At 39.7% G+C, this 18529-nt stretch overlaps 1 protein-coding gene and 1 long non-coding RNA gene across 5 annotated transcripts in view; one reads left to right on the forward strand and one right to left on the reverse strand.

Annotated features, from left to right (window-relative positions):
- SNX16 (sorting nexin 16) overlaps window positions 1-12368 on the reverse strand; it is a 29633-nt gene extending 17265 nt beyond the window's left edge. Inside the window, exons 1-3 of one of the 3 annotated variants that reach the window (XM_082499440.1) lie at window positions 12033-12368; window positions 7636-7923; window positions 2800-2886 (exon numbers count right to left, since the gene is read on the reverse strand). In XM_082499440.1, the coding sequence (XP_082355566.1) occupies window positions 2800-2886; window positions 7636-7830 (282 nt within the window). In that variant the 5' untranslated portion in view covers window positions 7831-7923; window positions 12033-12368. Of the gene's footprint in view, window positions 1-2799; window positions 2887-7458; window positions 7924-9718; window positions 9842-12032 lie in introns of those variants that run through there. The other 2 variants (XM_082499438.1, XM_082499439.1) reach the window with 2 other exon arrangements.
- Window positions 12369-13427: 1059 nt separating this feature from the next.
- LOC309669177 overlaps window positions 13428-18529 on the forward strand; it is a 29906-nt gene continuing 24804 nt past the window's right edge. Inside the window, exon 1 of one of the 2 annotated variants that reach the window (XR_014268885.1) lies at window positions 13428-13449. This is a non-coding gene — a long non-coding RNA (uncharacterized lncRNA). Of the gene's footprint in view, window positions 13450-13509; window positions 13578-18529 lie in introns of those variants that run through there. The other variant, XR_014268886.1, reaches the window with a different exon arrangement.

Here is an 18529-nt window from a genome sequence, read left to right on the forward strand (position 1 = left end):
CATGTTCCAACATCCACTAAGATTAAGTTTTTTGTTAATATTACAGCAAGACAGTATTTCAGTCTTTGCTGTATCAAGCACTATTCGCTTCCCATAGTTTGTCTCAAGTAACGGATCTGTTATTTTACTGCCTCCTTCCCTTACTCCTGTCTCTAGTGATTTACAGAACTTTACCTGCTGCTCTTAGCATCCTGTGACAGTCCATCTTGCATCTCAGCACTTCTGCCTTAGTCTTTAAAAGTCTGTACTACTCTCCTTAGGCTGATCCCTCTTTTTTTTTTTTTTCTTGTTTTGTAATTACTTTTGACTTTGAGATCACTATGTGGCTTCCTGTGTACCCAATACTGGCAATACCTCAGCGTTCCTTTACATTGGATGACTTGCCATCACCTTCTATTTGTTTTCTTCCAGTAGGTATGGAGTTTTCATAACCTTGTCATGGCCTGGAAAGTAGATAGCTTTGACATTAAGAACTTGTTCACACTTGAAATCTGTTCAAGTCTTAACCTGCAGCTGCACTTCTTCGTTTCATTCATAAAAGAAGAGTTCATAGGTTTCAGCTTTTTTTACTCCCATTCTTTTCTATTTTATTAGCTATTCCTTACTGTAAATACTTCAGAAACCAGTGGAAGTACAAACACTTTCTAGGATCCTACTGCTATTTTGCCATATTTATTTTCTTTGAGAGTTCATGGCAAATATAGAATGTTATTACAAAGTTCAATAGCTGCTTCTATTAGCTGAACTGCGTTTATTCATCTAGTCCTGATTTTATCTATGCAAGTCCCCACTGTGACATTGTTCCTATTCTCACACGTTCTCCATTTTTAGCCACTGCCAAAGTCAAACTCTCAGTTCGGTTTGGACTTGCAAATAAGTATATGCCTGACACATACAAAACATATTGCTCTTCTGTCTTGGTCTTCCTGAAAAGCCATTCGCCCTCTGTTAATACTTCAAACCGATTCACATAGTGATGTATTATTCAATTCAATTGGCATTTAACACCAAGTTTCTAGTACCATTTCAGAGAACAAATAACTTCCCACCAATCTCAAGAATGATGGTGAAGAAAAGGACTTATAAGATAGCATATTTCTTTTGTTTATATTGGATTTCTAGGAGACAGGATACAGAAAATCCTGGAAGTATACATGCATGCAACTTTATGTCATATGTATTTGTCATTAGAAAACAAGGAATTGCAAGTGCTGCACCATGCCTTTTGAACCACTGACACATGTGTATAACCATTTACTCCTGAGTTCACAGGAGATTGTGCTTTGTATAATACAAAAATGCTAGCTCCAGGAACTGAAAGGTACCATAATTCTGAACCTTCTAGAGAATTACAGAATAGTAACAAAATAAAAGTATAGATGTATATTGAAAGACGAAAAAGCTTCAGTCAGTGACACAAGGGAAAAGAAGTTCCTTCTTTTAAACAGAAATCTTAATACTGATAAATTGTGTTAAAAGCCAAACGTTTCTGCCAAAGATTTGGCTCCAAAGACTAAGGACTTCACTTGTAAAATCTATCTATTCTAAATTAATACTTGTGGCATTTTAACTTTTTAAACTACTGATAACCACAATAAAGTCAATGCATGTAAGCCAGTTCTTGGCCTATATGTAACATAGCTGACCAAACCACAAACTGTTGTATGACTTGACTCCTGAAATTTGAGTTGAAATCCCAGAACAAGTCAGGCTTTTGCTAATACCAAGGTATTCCTTAATTTGGGACAGAATGAATTAAAACACAAAAATTTCTTCAGAAAGAAATTTCCAAACTAATTCACATTCAATGATTTGTGGTAGTATTAGACCGCACTGGTGTTTTAAAGGTATCCTAAAAGACACCTAAATAGGTCAAACCAGGAACCCAGAGAAATATTTAAGTTCAAGTCCATACTAAAAATTTCAGCAGAATGAAGTTCTTAGTCGATTAGTCACATTGATCCAAGGAGAAGAAAAGGTATACCAAAAATCCCTTAATATGGGTAAAGAAAGGGATTTTTTAAAAGTTACAAGTTTGAAAATGAAGGAACATAACAGAAGAAAATGTGTTAAACTTGCAATGAAAGATTACTCTTAGGAATGGACAGTAGGACAAAGTGTAATTCTCGTTTTCTACTTTTACACTTCTGTAGAAACAATGGTAAATGGGATAGCCAAACACTGTTTACCAATTCAAAAACCTTGTGTTTTTTAGAGAAACAGTATTTATTTTCAAGGGTTCTAAAAATATTAGAGTTGCTGACCCATAACTCCTATTCACCTGGAGTCTCTGTCTTCAGCTTTAAAGACATAATATTGCACAATTAACTTCAAAGACACTGAAGAATGAGCAACACAAAAAACCTCTTATGTTCATGACACTTCAGTTTCATCATGACAGAAAACCAGAATTTGTTGCACTGAAAAGGGCTGAAAAATTATTGGATCATTCCTGCAAAAGAATACAGGCCCCTAGTTCCATTTCCATGCCGGGTATACAACTAATTAAGAGTTAATTTCCTTTAACACATAGATTAGGAATAAATATAAAGTATGAAGCACACTAACAGTTTCAGATGAAGAAACACTTTCTTTACACTAGCTGTAGTTATTTCATGTATCTTGGAAAAAATAAGGAATCATGTGGTTTTAGTTCATTAATATAGTATGTGTTTTAAATGCAGTAAAAAAAGGCAAGAAAAAAAAAAGAGCGACAAAAATGTAAGAGACAAAGAAAACAAAACCTGAAAGAAGAGCGAGGCAAGTTAGATTAGAAATTTACAAGTGTATAAATCTCACCTTGTCATTAAGCCTGGAGAAATCAGTGTACCGTCTGAAAACAACCCAACTTTCTTCTGGACTTCTTTTTACCAGTATTTTGTATACCTGTGCGGAAAAAAACAGGAATATCAGAAAAATGTGCAGAACTTTAGGCTGTATTGGCTGGACGGTTGATATTATCTGTCATTTCTCAATGAAACAAAACTCATGGATAAAAAAAAGAAACCTTAATTGGAGCTTTGTTTTTTTTAAGCTTAACCATCAGTATAAACAATATAAAATAATTTCAGAAGGAGTTTCTATAGTTCCTAAATACATTTAACTATTTCCTGTGTGTAAGAAAGCATTTGTGAAACTGCATCCAGATTTCTTCCCCAGCAAAACACAAATCTCAGTTATCAAAGAGGTAATTGAAGTATGTTTTAGCAATCTACTTTAACCTTCACTGAATTGGTTTTACTCATCAATCCTGTTTTTAAGATGTCTATAATGATCAGTTACTGACTGTTATATTGTTTCACAATGTCTCATCTGACTTGGTTCACAAGGAAAAGGGATGCAGGATAAAAATAACATCCTGCTTTGGTTTCATTTGTCTTGAACATTAGGTTTTGTCTTTCCAGGCAGAACATGACCGCTTCCCTAGATAAATGCATCAGAACAATTATGCTACCACTATGGAACTGAAGTAATGGATCCTTTGAATCAAGATTTAGCAAGACAACACCACAGCAGTACCATTCTTCTATTTAAAAGCAAATGGATAAATAAATAAACCAATAAATAGTAATAATTAAAGAAAAGAAAATCAAGTAACTTTTAGGAGGACTGATACTCTAATGCCTGAACACAATGAATCTAACAACACACAATTTCAACCAGAAAATATTAAGCAGTGTCTAGGAAGGAAGGGTTTTTATGTCACAATCTAATTTTTTCCCATACAAGGATAAAATGGCTCTGCAATTATACTGGGTTAGCTTTCCCAGTCTAGGTGTTCTCTCATAAAAAAAAATAAAATATAAGGAGGAAAAAGATATTTTTGGAATCAGTGACAAACGATCTCTTAGAGGCATTTAACCAAATTCTATTTAAAACAGTTTCTAATCTGTTACATAGTAAAATCTTTCCCAGTATTTCACAGCAGGTTGTTTCAGCCGAAAAATGTATTTTTCTTGTTGCAATCCCAACATGTGATAACCACAGAGCTAGCCAACTTCTGCACATGTGTGAGACTGTTTTTAGAAATTTTGTATTCTATAATGTATGAAGTTGTAGTTTGTATAACTGTCTGCAGGTAACTACCGTGCAAATTAAAAAGCAATTCTTCAGCAATTTTTCACAGAACTCCACTTTCAAGCAGCAGCATCTGTGGAAGTCATGTACTGTAATAGAGACAATCAGTCATTAACAAAAAGCTATCAGCTTTTAAAATTCATGCTGGGCGACATGCCTGTGAAGCCAGCATTACAACATAGTTCTTCTGTCTTACATTTTTGGAATAAATGATCTGCAAATGCTTTAGCTTTCTTGTCATACCAAAAATATAAATTTTTGTTTTATTTTACAAAAATTTCATAAAGCAGAACCGCTATATAAAGTTGTGAAGACTCTGTGTTCGTTCTTTTTAGGATTTGTAATCAATAAGCAAGAAAAACTAGATCATTAAAAAAACAACTGTCAGTTCCTTCACACAAGCTTTTGGGAAAGAATTACAAATTAATTCAACAAATTCAAGTAATTCAAGTCGCTCCTGAATTGCCTTATTCCACAAATATAAAATATTCAAAGAAAATGTACCAATATTTAGCAACAATTTCTGGCTGAAACATCGTCTCATTATAATTTCTTTTTGACGTAAAAAAAAAGGGGGGGCTAATTGAACATGCCAGGACTACCAACCCATTTGAGACCAGCTGCTTACAAACAGAGACGTTTTTCAACCTAGTTTTTTTCTCCCAGAAGCTTCAGCAGCATGTACTCCAACATGCACTAACATTTAACTCTTGAAGTTAGTTCATCACTCAGCTTAAGTAATTCAGATTCATATTTTTGGAAACTATGAGATGCTAACAAGCAGTAAAAAAACTTCAGCAATTGAGTCTCCTCTCGTTTACAGATAATTTCAATTTAAGTTTCCACTGTCAAATTAAATTTCCACTGTCTTCCATCTCACTGACTTTGTGTTGCAGAAGCAACCCAAATTTCTAGGACTAATTACTTGCTGGTTCTAATGCACAATAGCAAGCTTATTTTCAACATGTAACTGAAAACAAACAGTTAATTATGCGCTTTCAGAAACACAGACAGCAACAGAAGTGAATTCAGAAAGAGCAAAAATGCAACCAAGCACTTAATGATGAAGAACATTTCATTTGTACCGTAACCTGGCCTGCGACTCCTTATTTTAACTATAGCCAAAGAACATCTTACACACACATTGGAATATGCCGTGGCATATTTTCAGACTAGCCTGTATCAATATAACGACACTAGTAATTGTTTTAGTTTTGAAGGTATTATTTAAAAGGAATCTTTTAATCTACATGTAAAAAATTTTTGGTTCTTCTCTTAAGTTACCATGCATGATGTTAGTAACTGAAAAAGTTAAGTCAAGGTATCACTCTCACATAATTAAAAAGCAACATTGTTTAATTCTTTGCACAAAGAACGTGATAGTTTTACTAGTATTTGAACTGTCATAAGGGCATTAGCTTCCACACTTTTCTGGAAAGATAGGAGAAAAAAAATTTGCTATTTCCTCCTCCGTAAATAACTGGACAAAATTTGGCAAAACTGGAACATATCTCAGTTATGTATGGTTGTCCTAGGCTCTTTTTGGGTTAAGAAATCATGCATTTTACTCCTTCCCAGCCCTTCTTGTCTTAGAACTACTTCCCTTTTTTTTGTGTGTGTGTGTTTAAAGGCCTATCTGTGCTTGTGAACTGTCAGATTAAGACCTCTTTTTAAGATCTTATGTAAGATACCTCCGATACATCTACTTTTAAGTAGAACAGTGTTGTAGATGAGACTGAAATTTCATCTGTCCTTTTCTGTGCCTGAGACTATTTATAGCAGATGCCTACATAAGATTTTTAAGTCTAAGGCAAATACATAAGGATACCTTTTGCCAAGCATTCTTCTAAGTTCCAGTGATTTGTATTATGGGTATCTTGAGACAAATGTGTATACCTGTGTATTTAGTAGTCCAGTCTTGGATATACTTTTCCCCCTCCTTTATGAGTTTGTCTACTTTGTTTTTGACTGCAAAATTTTAGTTTTCATGATAGCTTAGGGCAAGAAGCTCCACAGCTGAACCACACAACGTGCTACTGACATCAGTAGCACGTTGCGTGGTATCTCCTCCATTTGTTTTACACTTACTGTCTGCTAGTTTCATTTAATACACATAATTAGTTTTGGAGAAAGCATGTCCATTCTACTTGCAATTTTATAGATATATCTCAGACCCCCCTCAGAAGCTAGCCAACTTTTGACTTTTTTTTTTTGACTGACAAAAAGAAATGGGCTGATGTTTTCATAGAAGGCACAAAATCTACTATTTCTGAGTGATAATCGATTCACAGCTCATAACTATGTATGCAAATATGTTCCTCACTTCATGTTGAGTAAGTACACTGTGTCAGTAGCGTGCCTTTGTGGTGAAGAAGGCTGAACCATGTGCTGTGGTTTATTTGCAAGACTAGCAGATTAATGGAAGTGATTGATCTATTTAGCACTTGTGAGACTGCACTTGCAGTATTGTGTCTAGTTATGAGTTCCCCGGCATGAAACAGACAGATATTAAAGGAAGCCCAGCAAAGACCATGATTTTTTTGCTTAACTCGATCTTCAAGGTCCCTTCCAACCTAAACTATTCTATCATTCTATGATTCTATTTGTGATTAATGTTGCTCTCCTGAAGTAACACAATTAATAAATAATTAGTATCAAACAAATCTCATCAGTCCCACAAGCATTGCTGAATTATCTCAAAGAAATGTTTCAACCACATCCACAAAAACAAATGCACAAATGCCTTAATATATTTATGGCATGTAGAAAAATTGAATTGCCAGCTACAGCATGTGGTGAGAAAAATCAATGCAAATCAGTTAAGCTGATGTTCTGTCATGAGATACTGCATATATGACATCTCACTCTGATGTCTGCAGAACAGATTTCCCTTCATGAGAAACTAAATCTAGCAATGCTGTAAACTACGTATTTGCACTTCAATGTAAATGTTGTATGTTACCCATAATTGTAAAAGGCAAGTATCATGGTGTCCTATCATTAATTTCAAATAAGAGACTACATTTTATTTAAGATGTTTAACTATACAGAACTTCTAGACGTTCAATTTCACAAGAAATTGTAACTTTGCAAGGAATTCCTGACTTTTCCAGGGGAAATTGATATCTGAAGTAGAATGAATCCCTTCTATTCCATGTACACAATTACAGGAAAGACTGCTTCTCAGTCTCAATTTTCCCACCTGTATAACAGGAATGATATTTTCCTGTTGGATGGCAGTACTTTGAAGTTAAATTGTTATGGGTAAAGTACTCCAACATCCCTAAACTGCAGGATTAGTTACTGAAAGAGAATGCATTGAAATACATTCAATCGTTATCTTGTCATTACAGGATGAATTATACTATCCCCAAAACTTACAGTGAATTTTGCCCTTTCCTCCATCACCTCATAACCCAGTATAGTGGGTGTGGACGGTCGATCTTCCCAGCTCCTGGAATCTGTATTCTGCTCTATTTCTTCCACAGGCTGAGTACAGTATTCTATGGATGTATCCAGACCTGTAAATTTAGTCCTAACAAGTGGACTACTACATACAGATGACGTAGAACCAATCTGGTCAGGCACGCTCATCTTCTTAAAACTACCAATTGTAGAGTCCTCCAGCTGTCCTTTTGAGGAGCTGGAACTCGTCGAGATGCTCCCAAAAGAAGAACTTCTTTGGTTTCTGTTTGTAAAGCTGGATGATGAACTTCCAATAGGAATAGGAACAGGAACATATGGTGTTGCCATCCTTCATGAAAAAAAAGACTCAGTTTTTGGTCCAGGAGTTTAAGGTTCATTCACTGTACAAGCCATGATTTCTCTTCTTTTCAAGAATAGTACCTGCAGTGAAGGACAGAAAATGTTGTCATTTTGAAGTGAAAGCAACACTAAAATACTGCTTTGGAAGAATCTAGATCAGCATTGAGATGGTACATAGCAGTATTGATGGTTAAATATTTTAACAAGGAATTTGGCTTCACATAAGATGCTGCTTTACAATTGCATTTCTACAGTTTGACAGACAGTTTTACAGGAGTTCTCTTTCACAGCTATTAAGACTAAAATAGCAGAAAGTTAAAGTAAGATTACAAAAGAGAAAAATCTTTTTGCCCTTTGTGATTTAAATGCTATTTTGTTCTATTGAAAAGTCAGCATTCTTTAGGCATATCTAAGAAGCTGTTGTAGTTTTATTGACTGTTTAGTATAAACAATACAAAAGCTTTTCTCAGAATTGCTTCTGTAAGACAGCCAGAGCAGACTACATGCGCCAAACATGCATGTGACAATATGGATGACATGAATCAAGAGACAACACAGTAAACAACTTAGGTGAAAAACATATTTGCATATATTACATAGTCACTGAAGCATAATGGATCTGTTTTCAAAGAGAAATAGTTTTTCAAAACAACTCTGTTGCATATAATGCTGCAGACATTTATAGCAATGTTAACTGGGCACATTTTCTGTAGCTTGAATTGGAGCAATTAAGTTTTACAAGCATGCACATCAAAAGCAGTGTTGTAATAGCAGCTAGTTTTCCATTCCAGCAGATTAAAATAGAAAAAAAGCAAGTTCAGTGAGAGAAGATAAACAAGATTTGATATTTTTTTCTTCACGAAAACTGTTTCAAGCCAAAATTAACCTTTTGTGTGCACATTTGTAAAGAAAGCAAAAGAAAATTAAGACAGCAGTATCAAACCGCCAAAAAAGCACCATCTCTTCCTTTTAACAAAGTACCCCAAAAGTTCTTACAAGATGCAAATTAGATGCCACCTCTTTGGATTAATAGAATTTGAGTCACCACCCATTTCACCCAGGAGTATACCAATCAACCACAAGGCTGCGGGCAGCTGTGAAATGGGAAACCGCCAACCTGATTTACATCATACGTATAATCAATCATCTACTGAAGCTAAACCCAAATGAGTTTCCTAATTACCAGGGTGAAGTGACGCTTTCATTCTCTTGCCCTAAATAAATCACGAATAAGGAAATAAATATGAAATGAACCAGCATCAACAAGAAAGACTGAAAAATGCTCTTGAAAGAATTCCTTGAGTGAAGGAAAAAACCCAAACTCCCTCATCCTTTCAGCTATATAGGGAAATCTTCACACACTCTGTATGTCAGAAAGCTCAGGGAACTTGAGCAATACGAACAATTTCAAACTGGCAGTGACTCCTTGGGAGCACCTCTGCCTCATTGTGGGGTGAGGCTGGACACTCAGCAGCATGCGAGGGAGCAGAACTGTCAGTATCATAAACCCCTGCTGATTGACTTTGCTGGTCAGGTGCAGCATTTGGACTATCCAGCAGCTTCTATTGCAGCATAGTCCTGTGCTTGATTGTGTGACTTAACCCCACATATCAGACAGATGACCTGCTTCAGCCTTGCATAGCTTGAAAGAAGCAAGTCACACCTGTCTTGGAGACAAGACATTCTCCTGGAGCTAGACCAGGATTTAAATCCCTTTTTCCACCTGTATCTCGGTAAGTGAATCTGTTTTCTGACTCAAACAATAAGATTTTTTAATAGAGGTAGAAATATCAAGACAAGAAGTATTGTCTGGTGGATTTTCTGCAGCAATATTCTCATCTACATAAAACACTGAAAAAAGTAACTCCTTTTTCACCTGCCACTTTAGTGACTCTTCCATGTTACCAGCATAAAGAATTGTGAGCGTCCCCTTACAGAATGCCCCACTCAGCTATGCTCCTGGGAGCTGTGGGATTAAATCCATATAAATAGAACCACCCAATTGAGTCCAGGTTTGCAATAAATCGAAGGATCTGTAAATATAAAAAAAGTGGTTATTATCTTCTGCTGCATGACTTTATGAATCTGAAACAGGAAAGGAAAATAAGCCCACATCTTGGCAAAATTCACCCAGGAGTTCATGGAATTTTGAGGAGGAAAAAAGCCTGTGCTTTTCAGCACTGTTTGGAAAAAAAACCACAAACCCCAAACCAAAAAAAAACCAAACACAAACCACAACAACATTTTCACTAGTTACAATACTTATGAACAGTCTTTTCTAGAACTTCTTTCTTTAAAGTGAAATGACAGTTAAGAACTTACAATATTGAACTTATATACTTACTACCCCTCTTAAATGCACATGCATTACTGAAAGGCTGTACCTATACTGACAAGCAATACAGCTCAACACAAACAGACCTGCAAAGCACTTGGTGTTAAGAATCCAACATCTACACTATACGTGGTTTAGCAGTTTTTATGACAGACTAGCTGTAATTCTGTACCACTGAGTGAATGCTTATTAGCAGCTGGACTGCATTAGGTCCTGCTCCCAGGATACATTTTCTGGTTTAGTTTCCTTTGTACTCTGCAAGACCATCCCAAATTGTAAGCCAATGCATATTAAATGGTGATGATCACAATATCTGCTTCTAAAGGACGTTCTTGACTCAATCTGACACAGTAAACATACCTATAGATAAATAAAAAGAGCTCATATTACCAATCTCACAACGAGATTCCTTTAACTGTGAAGAACAGCACAATTGTCGTATCAAGTGAGCAAATGGCATGCCATGTCATTTAATATGATTTTTTTTGGTCAAGAAAACAGAAGAAACATACAAACATATTACATTAGAACTTACCAGACTTATAAACACTATATACGTATGTAAATCCATCTTGAACTGTAAAGGTATCACAATTTCCAAATAGCTAAAATATTTACATGCTATGAATCATAACAGGATTTAAAATTGCATTAATTTGCACTTTATGAAGGTGAAACATCATAAAAACAATACAAGGCTCAAATGAGGATCACAACCTTAGGACTTGAGCCTTTTTATGAATATAGAAGTTTACTGCTAATTCATGCAATAAAAGTAACAGAAAATAATCTAATAAAACACTTTTAGAAAAACCACACCATCCCTTGCTTATGTTGGTGCAACAAGGAGGGAAGATTTAGTCTGCTACTAACCAAGCTTCACCACGGACTGGTCTCACATGTCACTGCATTAAACCAGCAGAATCACTACACCACATCAACTCTCAGAACAAACAGATCACTCACAACACCCAAGACATAATCCAGTCACTGCACTCTTTCTTGTCTAGGTATTTACATATCTTTATTTTTTATAAGAAATTTGTTTCCTGTTCAGAAACCATAATTGGTTTAGTTTGATTCCAACTGTAAGTTGGGAATGACTGTAACAATGAATATGAAAGAAGAGAACGTCTGCTGGAAGTACTAAACTGCTAAATCTGAAACGGGATAGGACAGTCCCAGGATCCCTACCGTCACATGCTACAAAACAGCATGACACCAACTTATCTTACTGGGTGTTTACAGCAGCCACCTCCCTTTTTGTGGGTGAAGCAAATAGGCTATAATAAAACCACTTTAAAAGAGCTTGCCTCCAGCTTGCAGCTATCCCAATTCCAAACCCTTTTATGTTAATGGTTTGTATGTTTAGCGAGAAACATGTAAACCATGAGATTCGCGGACAATAGATTAGAAACAAAACAATCCTTATTTAACAGTTCTAATTGGATTTAGAAGACTTTTAGCTATGCGATACTATTTGCGATGTGGTTACATATAGTACGTCTCTGGACAATGCTGACAGGCTCATCCCTCTTGTTTAGGATTTAAGCGCTCCTATGGAACGCCTGCTGAAGAACTAATGGACTATTTAAAGAGACAACTTGCTGGGTTAGGATTTATCAAATTAAAAAAAAAAAATAATCGTTCCGTGTCGACTTCCATCGAGTTACTTAGCGACATATTTTACCTGTTTATGAACTCAAAATTGGGGCCTAATTATCACACCTCGCATACATCCAGAGGGGGGCAATTCCTGCCCTAAGGAATCTGTTACCAAATTGGAAACAACACTGAAGGTAGCCTCCCCCTCCCCCCCCAAATTCCACAGCTAAGATGTGCTTAGGTCGCCTACCTTCGCCTGTGACTTCACGGTGCCGAAACTGAGACGAAAACCAACCAGAAACTGTACTTATCTTTCAGCCGGCGCGGCCCTGAAGCGGAGGGGACCTGCCAGGTGCGCGGCACCGCCGCCGCCGCCGCTGAGGGGAGACGGCCCCCGCCGCCAGCCGCTCCCGCCCTTTCACGCAACTTCAGGAGCGGCCGCCGCGGTAGCGGCACCGGCGGGGCCTGGCAAACCCGGCCCGGTCGCGAGGCTTCAGAACCGGGCTTCGGAACCCCCTCCCTGAGGTGAGGCGCCGCTTCTCCCCGCCCCGGGGAAGGGGAGTTCCCTCCCGCCCGAGCGGCACCAGCCCTCGCCTCGTCTCAGCCCGCGCGGCGGCCCAACCGCCCGCCGCGCGCCCCCCACCGGCGGGGGACGGCACAACCGCTCGCCGCCGCCTCCGCACAGGTGGGCGGGAGCTGCGCCACCAGCCGGCGCGGCGCGGCGCGTAGGGGACCCGAGGCGAGACAGCGGGGACCGGCCGTACCCGCCGCGGGACGGCCAACGGGGCTCCGCTCCCCCCCACCGCCGCAGCCCGACCCTCCCGCCTCCCGCCGCCTGCCGCCTGCCTGCCTGCCTGCCTGCCTGCCTGCCTGCCTGCCTGCCTGCCTCATGCCCCTCGTCCCTCCCCGCCTGCCAGGCGGGCAGTGAGAGGAGGACGAGCGCCCCCGCTCACCTGCTCGCCGCCGCGCTCGCCTCCCTCTGCCGCGCCACCGCTGGGGCCCACCCTCCCCCTCGGCCGGCCCCGCCCTTCCCTGGCGTCGCGGTGCCCGCTGGGACCTGTAGTTGCGCGGGGCGAGGGGGGCTGAGGGGAGCGGGTCTGTGCCCTGAGGGCGGTTGGGCCGCCGCCGTTGCTGCGGTGCCCGCCCAGGCGGCCCCAGGGCCTCCAGCCTCCGGGCAGCCGCGAAGAAGGAGCGGGCAGGGGGCTCCGGGCCACCCCACCTCGTCAGGGTCAGCCCGTCCCTCGACCGGGGCGGGCCCGCGGTGCCCCCGCCGCGAAGGGGAGGGTGGAGCGGGGAGGGAAGGAACCGGCGGGCGGGGAAGGCCGGCGGGTTCTTCGCCCTGGGCGCGGGAACCCCAGGAACTCTGTGAGGTACGGGGTGTCAACCTGGTGTCACCTAACGCCACCAGAAAGTCTTGCTGTGCCGCCAGGTGCTTTCATAGGGCAGCGAAACGGGCGTAGGAGTGGAGCGCCGTGTGAAATTTCATGGGTAAAAGTGATTAGTGAATTTGCTGGAGGGGAGGGAGAAGGGGAGAATGGGGGAAGGAAATCACTGTTCTTAAATAGTGGTGGAAATAAAACTACCTCGCTATCTTGCAGTGGCCTATGTATGTATGCAGAAATACAATATTCTGGAGAAAATGAAAACACTACAATTTGTGTCAAAAGGTACATTTTCTTTATATGTTTTATATTCTTTGTAGAATCATAGAATTGCTGAGGTTGGAAGGGGCCTTTAAGATCATCAAGTCTAACCATTAACCTACCCTGACAAAAACCACTTCTAAACCATGTCCGTAAGTACTACATCTACCCTTTTTTTAAACACCTCCAGGGATGGTGAATCCACCACCTCCCTGGGCAGCCTATTCCGATATTTAACAACCCCTTCAGTGAAAAAGTGTTTCCCAATATTCAATCTAAACCTCCCCTGACATAACTTAAACCCACTTCCTCTCGTCCTATCACTTGTCACCAGGGAGAAGAGGTCAGCCCCCACCTCTCTATAACCTCCTTTCAGGTAGTTGTAGAGGGTGATAAGGTCTCCCCTCAGCCTCCTCTTCTCCAGGCTAAACAACCCCAGTTCCCTCAGTCGTTCTTCATAAGATTTGTCCTCCAGAAAAATACCTCATAAAAATGTTATACCTAGGATTTATGAGAAGGTCTTTTTTTGTTGAGTTTTCACCTGGAGTTTACCACACGCCTGCTTTTCTGGGATTGCCTTTCCCCCCACTTTGGATCATTTATCTGGATGGTACACTTTGGGATTTTCAGGTGTCAGGAGCCTGCTATAACAGCAGCTGTGGCTGCTGCCCAACATGTGTCTTGTGTTCGTGGATCTGGGAGCCATTAGGTACTTCCAGAGAATATTGCACCTCTTGTTCAAACGCAACTGATCTGCTTGTTTATAATGAACCTGATACTTTCGGCAGGGCATGGGCACACAAATAGTGTAGAAAAACTATGCTGGTAAGGTGATCTGATCTGTGATTGCAAACAGCAGTATAGGCCTGTTGCATTACGCTTGTCAACATATACTGGTCTGGGGGCTACTGTTGCCACCAGAGTATAATTCTTTTGCTGGAACCATATTCTTAGGCTCTTAAGGAACTTGTTCTTTGTTTTTGTGTTGGTTTGTTTTTTTTTTTTTTTCCTGTGTCATATTGTTTAAGCAGTACATTGGACTGTTTGGAATTAATTTTCAACTTAGTGGTTTTTATGGATGTTGGTCTTTCAAGCAATTTCCTCAGATTTGGCAGGGTAGCTAACATTCATCATGAACAGAATTAATAGATTTGAAAAGCATTTGTGAATGAGTTGTTCAGAAGCCATGCCATGGGAAACTTTTTTGGATCTAATTATCTCTTTAAATTCCCAATTCTGTTTTAAATGTGTGGTACTCAGAAGAGATAATACACTGGGCTTTTGAAATACATTATATTAATGCATATATTAAATTAGAGGAAATATAATCAATTGCATTTTGAAAATTACACGGCTGAACCTGATATACTGAGCACATAACTGTTATGAACTGTAAACTTTGTCTCAAGATGAAAATGTCCTCTAACTCATAGTGGCAAAGGAGAAAAAACTACTAGAAATTAGAATCCTATTTTCCAGTTGTTCAGAACACTTTTTTTCTATAGTAGTTGAAAATGTCTGGGCATTACAATAATTTAGTTGTATATTTTATGTTTTGTTTTAATTTTTACTGTAAATAGTTATTTTTAAAGTTTTCTACCTATACCAAGCTACCTTTTAAAAACAAATGAGATTTTTTCACCTCTAGAAACATTTTATAATTATGAATGCATGTTTTTCAGTCTGTTAGTCAGCTAACAGCTTGTGAGTCAGCTAACAGCTTGTGACATGACATTTATTGTGTAAGTTAACATAAAATTTTTAGCAGCCCCCCCCCCAGTGATAGTGAGGTCAGTTTTCACTCTGACACTGTGAAGCAAGCAAGTGTCCTATCCCACATCCTTCAAAGGGAACAGGACTTTTTTTTTGTCATGGTAAGCAGGCATAGGAACAAGGCATGAAGCTGCACTTCTTTGGTCATTTGGAAATTCCAAGGAAGTCAGTGGCATTTTTGGCTGCTGAGGAATGTGGGCTCAGTGCCTTCATGTCACAAGGCACTATTCACTCGCAAAGTCATCAGGAATGACTGTTGCTTCCCTGGGGTAAGAGAAACCGCGCAGGATTAAGGTGAATTAAAATTGGGTCTGTACCTTTTCTGCTTTTCTGTTCGTATTAATTCTTCTCTGGGTACTCCAGCTGTAGCAGTCTGTAAAGCTTTGAAACTGCCTCGCTTCGGTTGCTTGTGTAAGCAGAAAATCTGTGGCTTTCATTGCAGGCTAGATGAGCCACCCTGTGGCAATACCGTGCATTTCACCTTTACTGGGTCGAAAGGACAACAAAATTAGTTACTAAATGTGTAAGTATTTGCTGGACTGCCCCGGAAAGTATTTGCTGGGTTTTTTTTTGTGCACATATTGGTACCAGATGCCACCCACGTTCTGCCTCCATCCACTAGTTATTTGGTTTTCCAGAGGATTGGTATATCTATCATAGGTCTGAACAAAATCTGTCAGGCCATCATAATCCTTTGTGCCAAAGACATGATTTTTGCTAATGCTGGCTGGTTAGATAGCTTAATTTAACCTTGTTTAGGGGCTAGGGCTTGCAGAATCAGAAAAGCCTATTAACGTAAAGAACTTTATGCAACCTCTGTGAACTTCCCAGCGCTTTCTCTACTGGGAAAAATGCAGGAACTGCTAATTGTGTAACACTAGTGGTCCAGCAATTTCATCTTCTGTTGGAAAAAAAAAGCATCCAAATAATCCTGTAGGTGAGAATTCTGGGATAATCAGTTATTGAATTAAATGTAGCTTCTGCTGTGCTAGTTGAGGCATAATGCACTATGTTTTCAAAGTCCCACCTGCCCTAATGATCATGTGAAACACTGAGGGTAGATTTTCAGTCAGGTTACGGGATTTAGGGACTCAAATCTCATTACATTTCAATTGGATGTAGGCACTCAAATTCCACTCTATTTTAGAAGAATTCAGGCATTCAATCCTATTGTATTTCAATGGGATTTGAACCTTTCTCTCTCAGGATACTGTGAAATCTATGACTTGGAGGATATTTGTTTTATGACAAAAAAGCCAATTTTGTTTCTCAGCTGTATTCAGCATTAGAAGTGATGGAGTTTCTCCTAAAGGCAATTATTTCTGTAATTCTAGAATCCTAGAATTCTATAATGGTTTGGTTTGGAAAGCACCTTCAAAGATCATCTAGTCCAACCCCCCTGCCGTGGGGAGGGACATCTTTTACTAGATCAGGTTGCTCAAAGCCCTGTCCAACCTGACCTTGAACACTTCCAGGGATGGGGCAATGTGCTGGTTTGAGGTAGAAGAGAGTAAATTTTGTTTTTGGTAATTTTACTTTTCAGTTAAGTCTCTTCTAACTAACTAACCCTCTGAAATTAATGGCATATTTTTCAGACAGATTCTGCTTCTAGAGGTAACCTCTGATGTTTATAGTTAATATCAAGGAATGGTATGCAGGGAGGCGCTTGCTTATACTTACTGCTATAATAACCAACGTCAGCTAACTTTGTTATGTACTAAGTTGGACAGTTGGAAGTGGAAAATCATAGAGGGGCTGCACCTGCGGGGAGGAGCGGACAGGACAGGTGACCCAAAACTGACCAACAAGGTATTCCATCCCATCTGCCTCATGCTCAGTATAAAAGCTGAGGGATCAAAGGGGTCAGCCTCTTTCTTCAATGGCTGATGTATGAGGAGGACTCTCTCTGTTTGCCTTTGATCCCGATCCCTGCATTCCTGAATCCAGATCCAGAATCCAGTTCCCCTCTGTTGCTGAGTCCAGTCTGGGACTTTCCCATTGCCAGCCAGGAACACAATTGTCATCCTGGGAGCTTGATACTGTTTTCGTATGTACTGTATATATTTCATTATTTTCTTATTAATATAATTATCTTTTCTTTTTATTATTACTATTTCATTAAAGTAGTTTAGTTTCTTTTCAACCCATAAGTCTCTCTCTCTTATTCTCTCTCCCTTCCCCTCTGAGAAGGAAGAGAGGTTAAAAAGAGCATCAAAGACAGCTTTTCTGGGCAACCTGTTCTGGTGTCTCACCACCCTCATCATACAATGTTTTTTCCTTATGTCCAATCTAAACCTACTGTCTTTCAGTTTAAAACCATTGCCCCTTGATCTATCACCTGGTAAAAAGTCTCTCTCCATCTTTCTTATAAGACCCCTTTAAGTGTTAAAAGGCCGCAATAAGGTCTTCCTGGAGCCTTCTCTTCTCCAGGGTGAACAACCCCAACTCTCTCATCTTTTCTTCATAGGAGAGGTGTTCCAGCCCTCTGATAATTTTTGTGGCCCTCCTCTGAATCCAGTTTAACAGGTCCATGTCTTTCTTATGCTGAGGACCGTGGAGCTGGACACAATGCTCCAGGTGGTGTCTCCTTCCAGGTTCAAAAACTACACAGCTTTAAAGCTGGATATTTTGAAAGCAGGTATAAGCATTGAAACTGAGAATTTCAGAAAATATGGGCATACAGATCCTGTGTTGTGATCCTGAAATACTTTAAGCAGTTGCTTTGTCATTCTAATGTGTCTCTACTTCATAGATACTGTATCAGTGTGTGTGTTTATATGTTGTATTGTAATAATTCCTATGTCTGTGAGATGCTACTTCAGCCCATGTTCGGAGGGACTTTGCCTTTTAAAGGGCTGAAAAAGTTGACCTTTTATACATACCCCTTTGAGAGCTCCTGTCTTTGGGAGGTTGTAATACACAGTTTCAGATATCCAGTGGTTAAAAAGGACTAAGGCAATGGTAAGAGATGGGATTTAAACTCTGTTGGTGGCTGGCTCTTTGCAGGTTTGGTCTGACTTTGTGTGACTGCTCTGTGGCTGACTGTGTTCAGGCTTACTTTGAAATTGTCATGAGGTATCTCAGTTGTGCAGCACAGGCTCCTAGAGACCTTCACTCCTTGTTCAGAGTGTGAAGTATCATGCTGAAGACTGGGCTCTCCCAAAGTCCAGTTCTTTGTTAGCTCTAGATCTTTTATGGTTTCTAGCTCAGGTTTTGATTTCAGACTTGACCCTTGTTCAAAACACTCAAGTGTGGGATACTGATTGCCCCTTTGTCTCCTAACTGATTACTCTCATCCTGTTAATATCTATATATTATCTTCTAATGCTTG

This window comes from Vanellus vanellus (assembly GCF_965231255.1).
Source record: "Vanellus vanellus genome assembly, chromosome: 2".
Lineage (NCBI taxonomy): Eukaryota > Metazoa > Chordata > Aves > Charadriiformes > Charadriidae > Vanellus > Vanellus vanellus.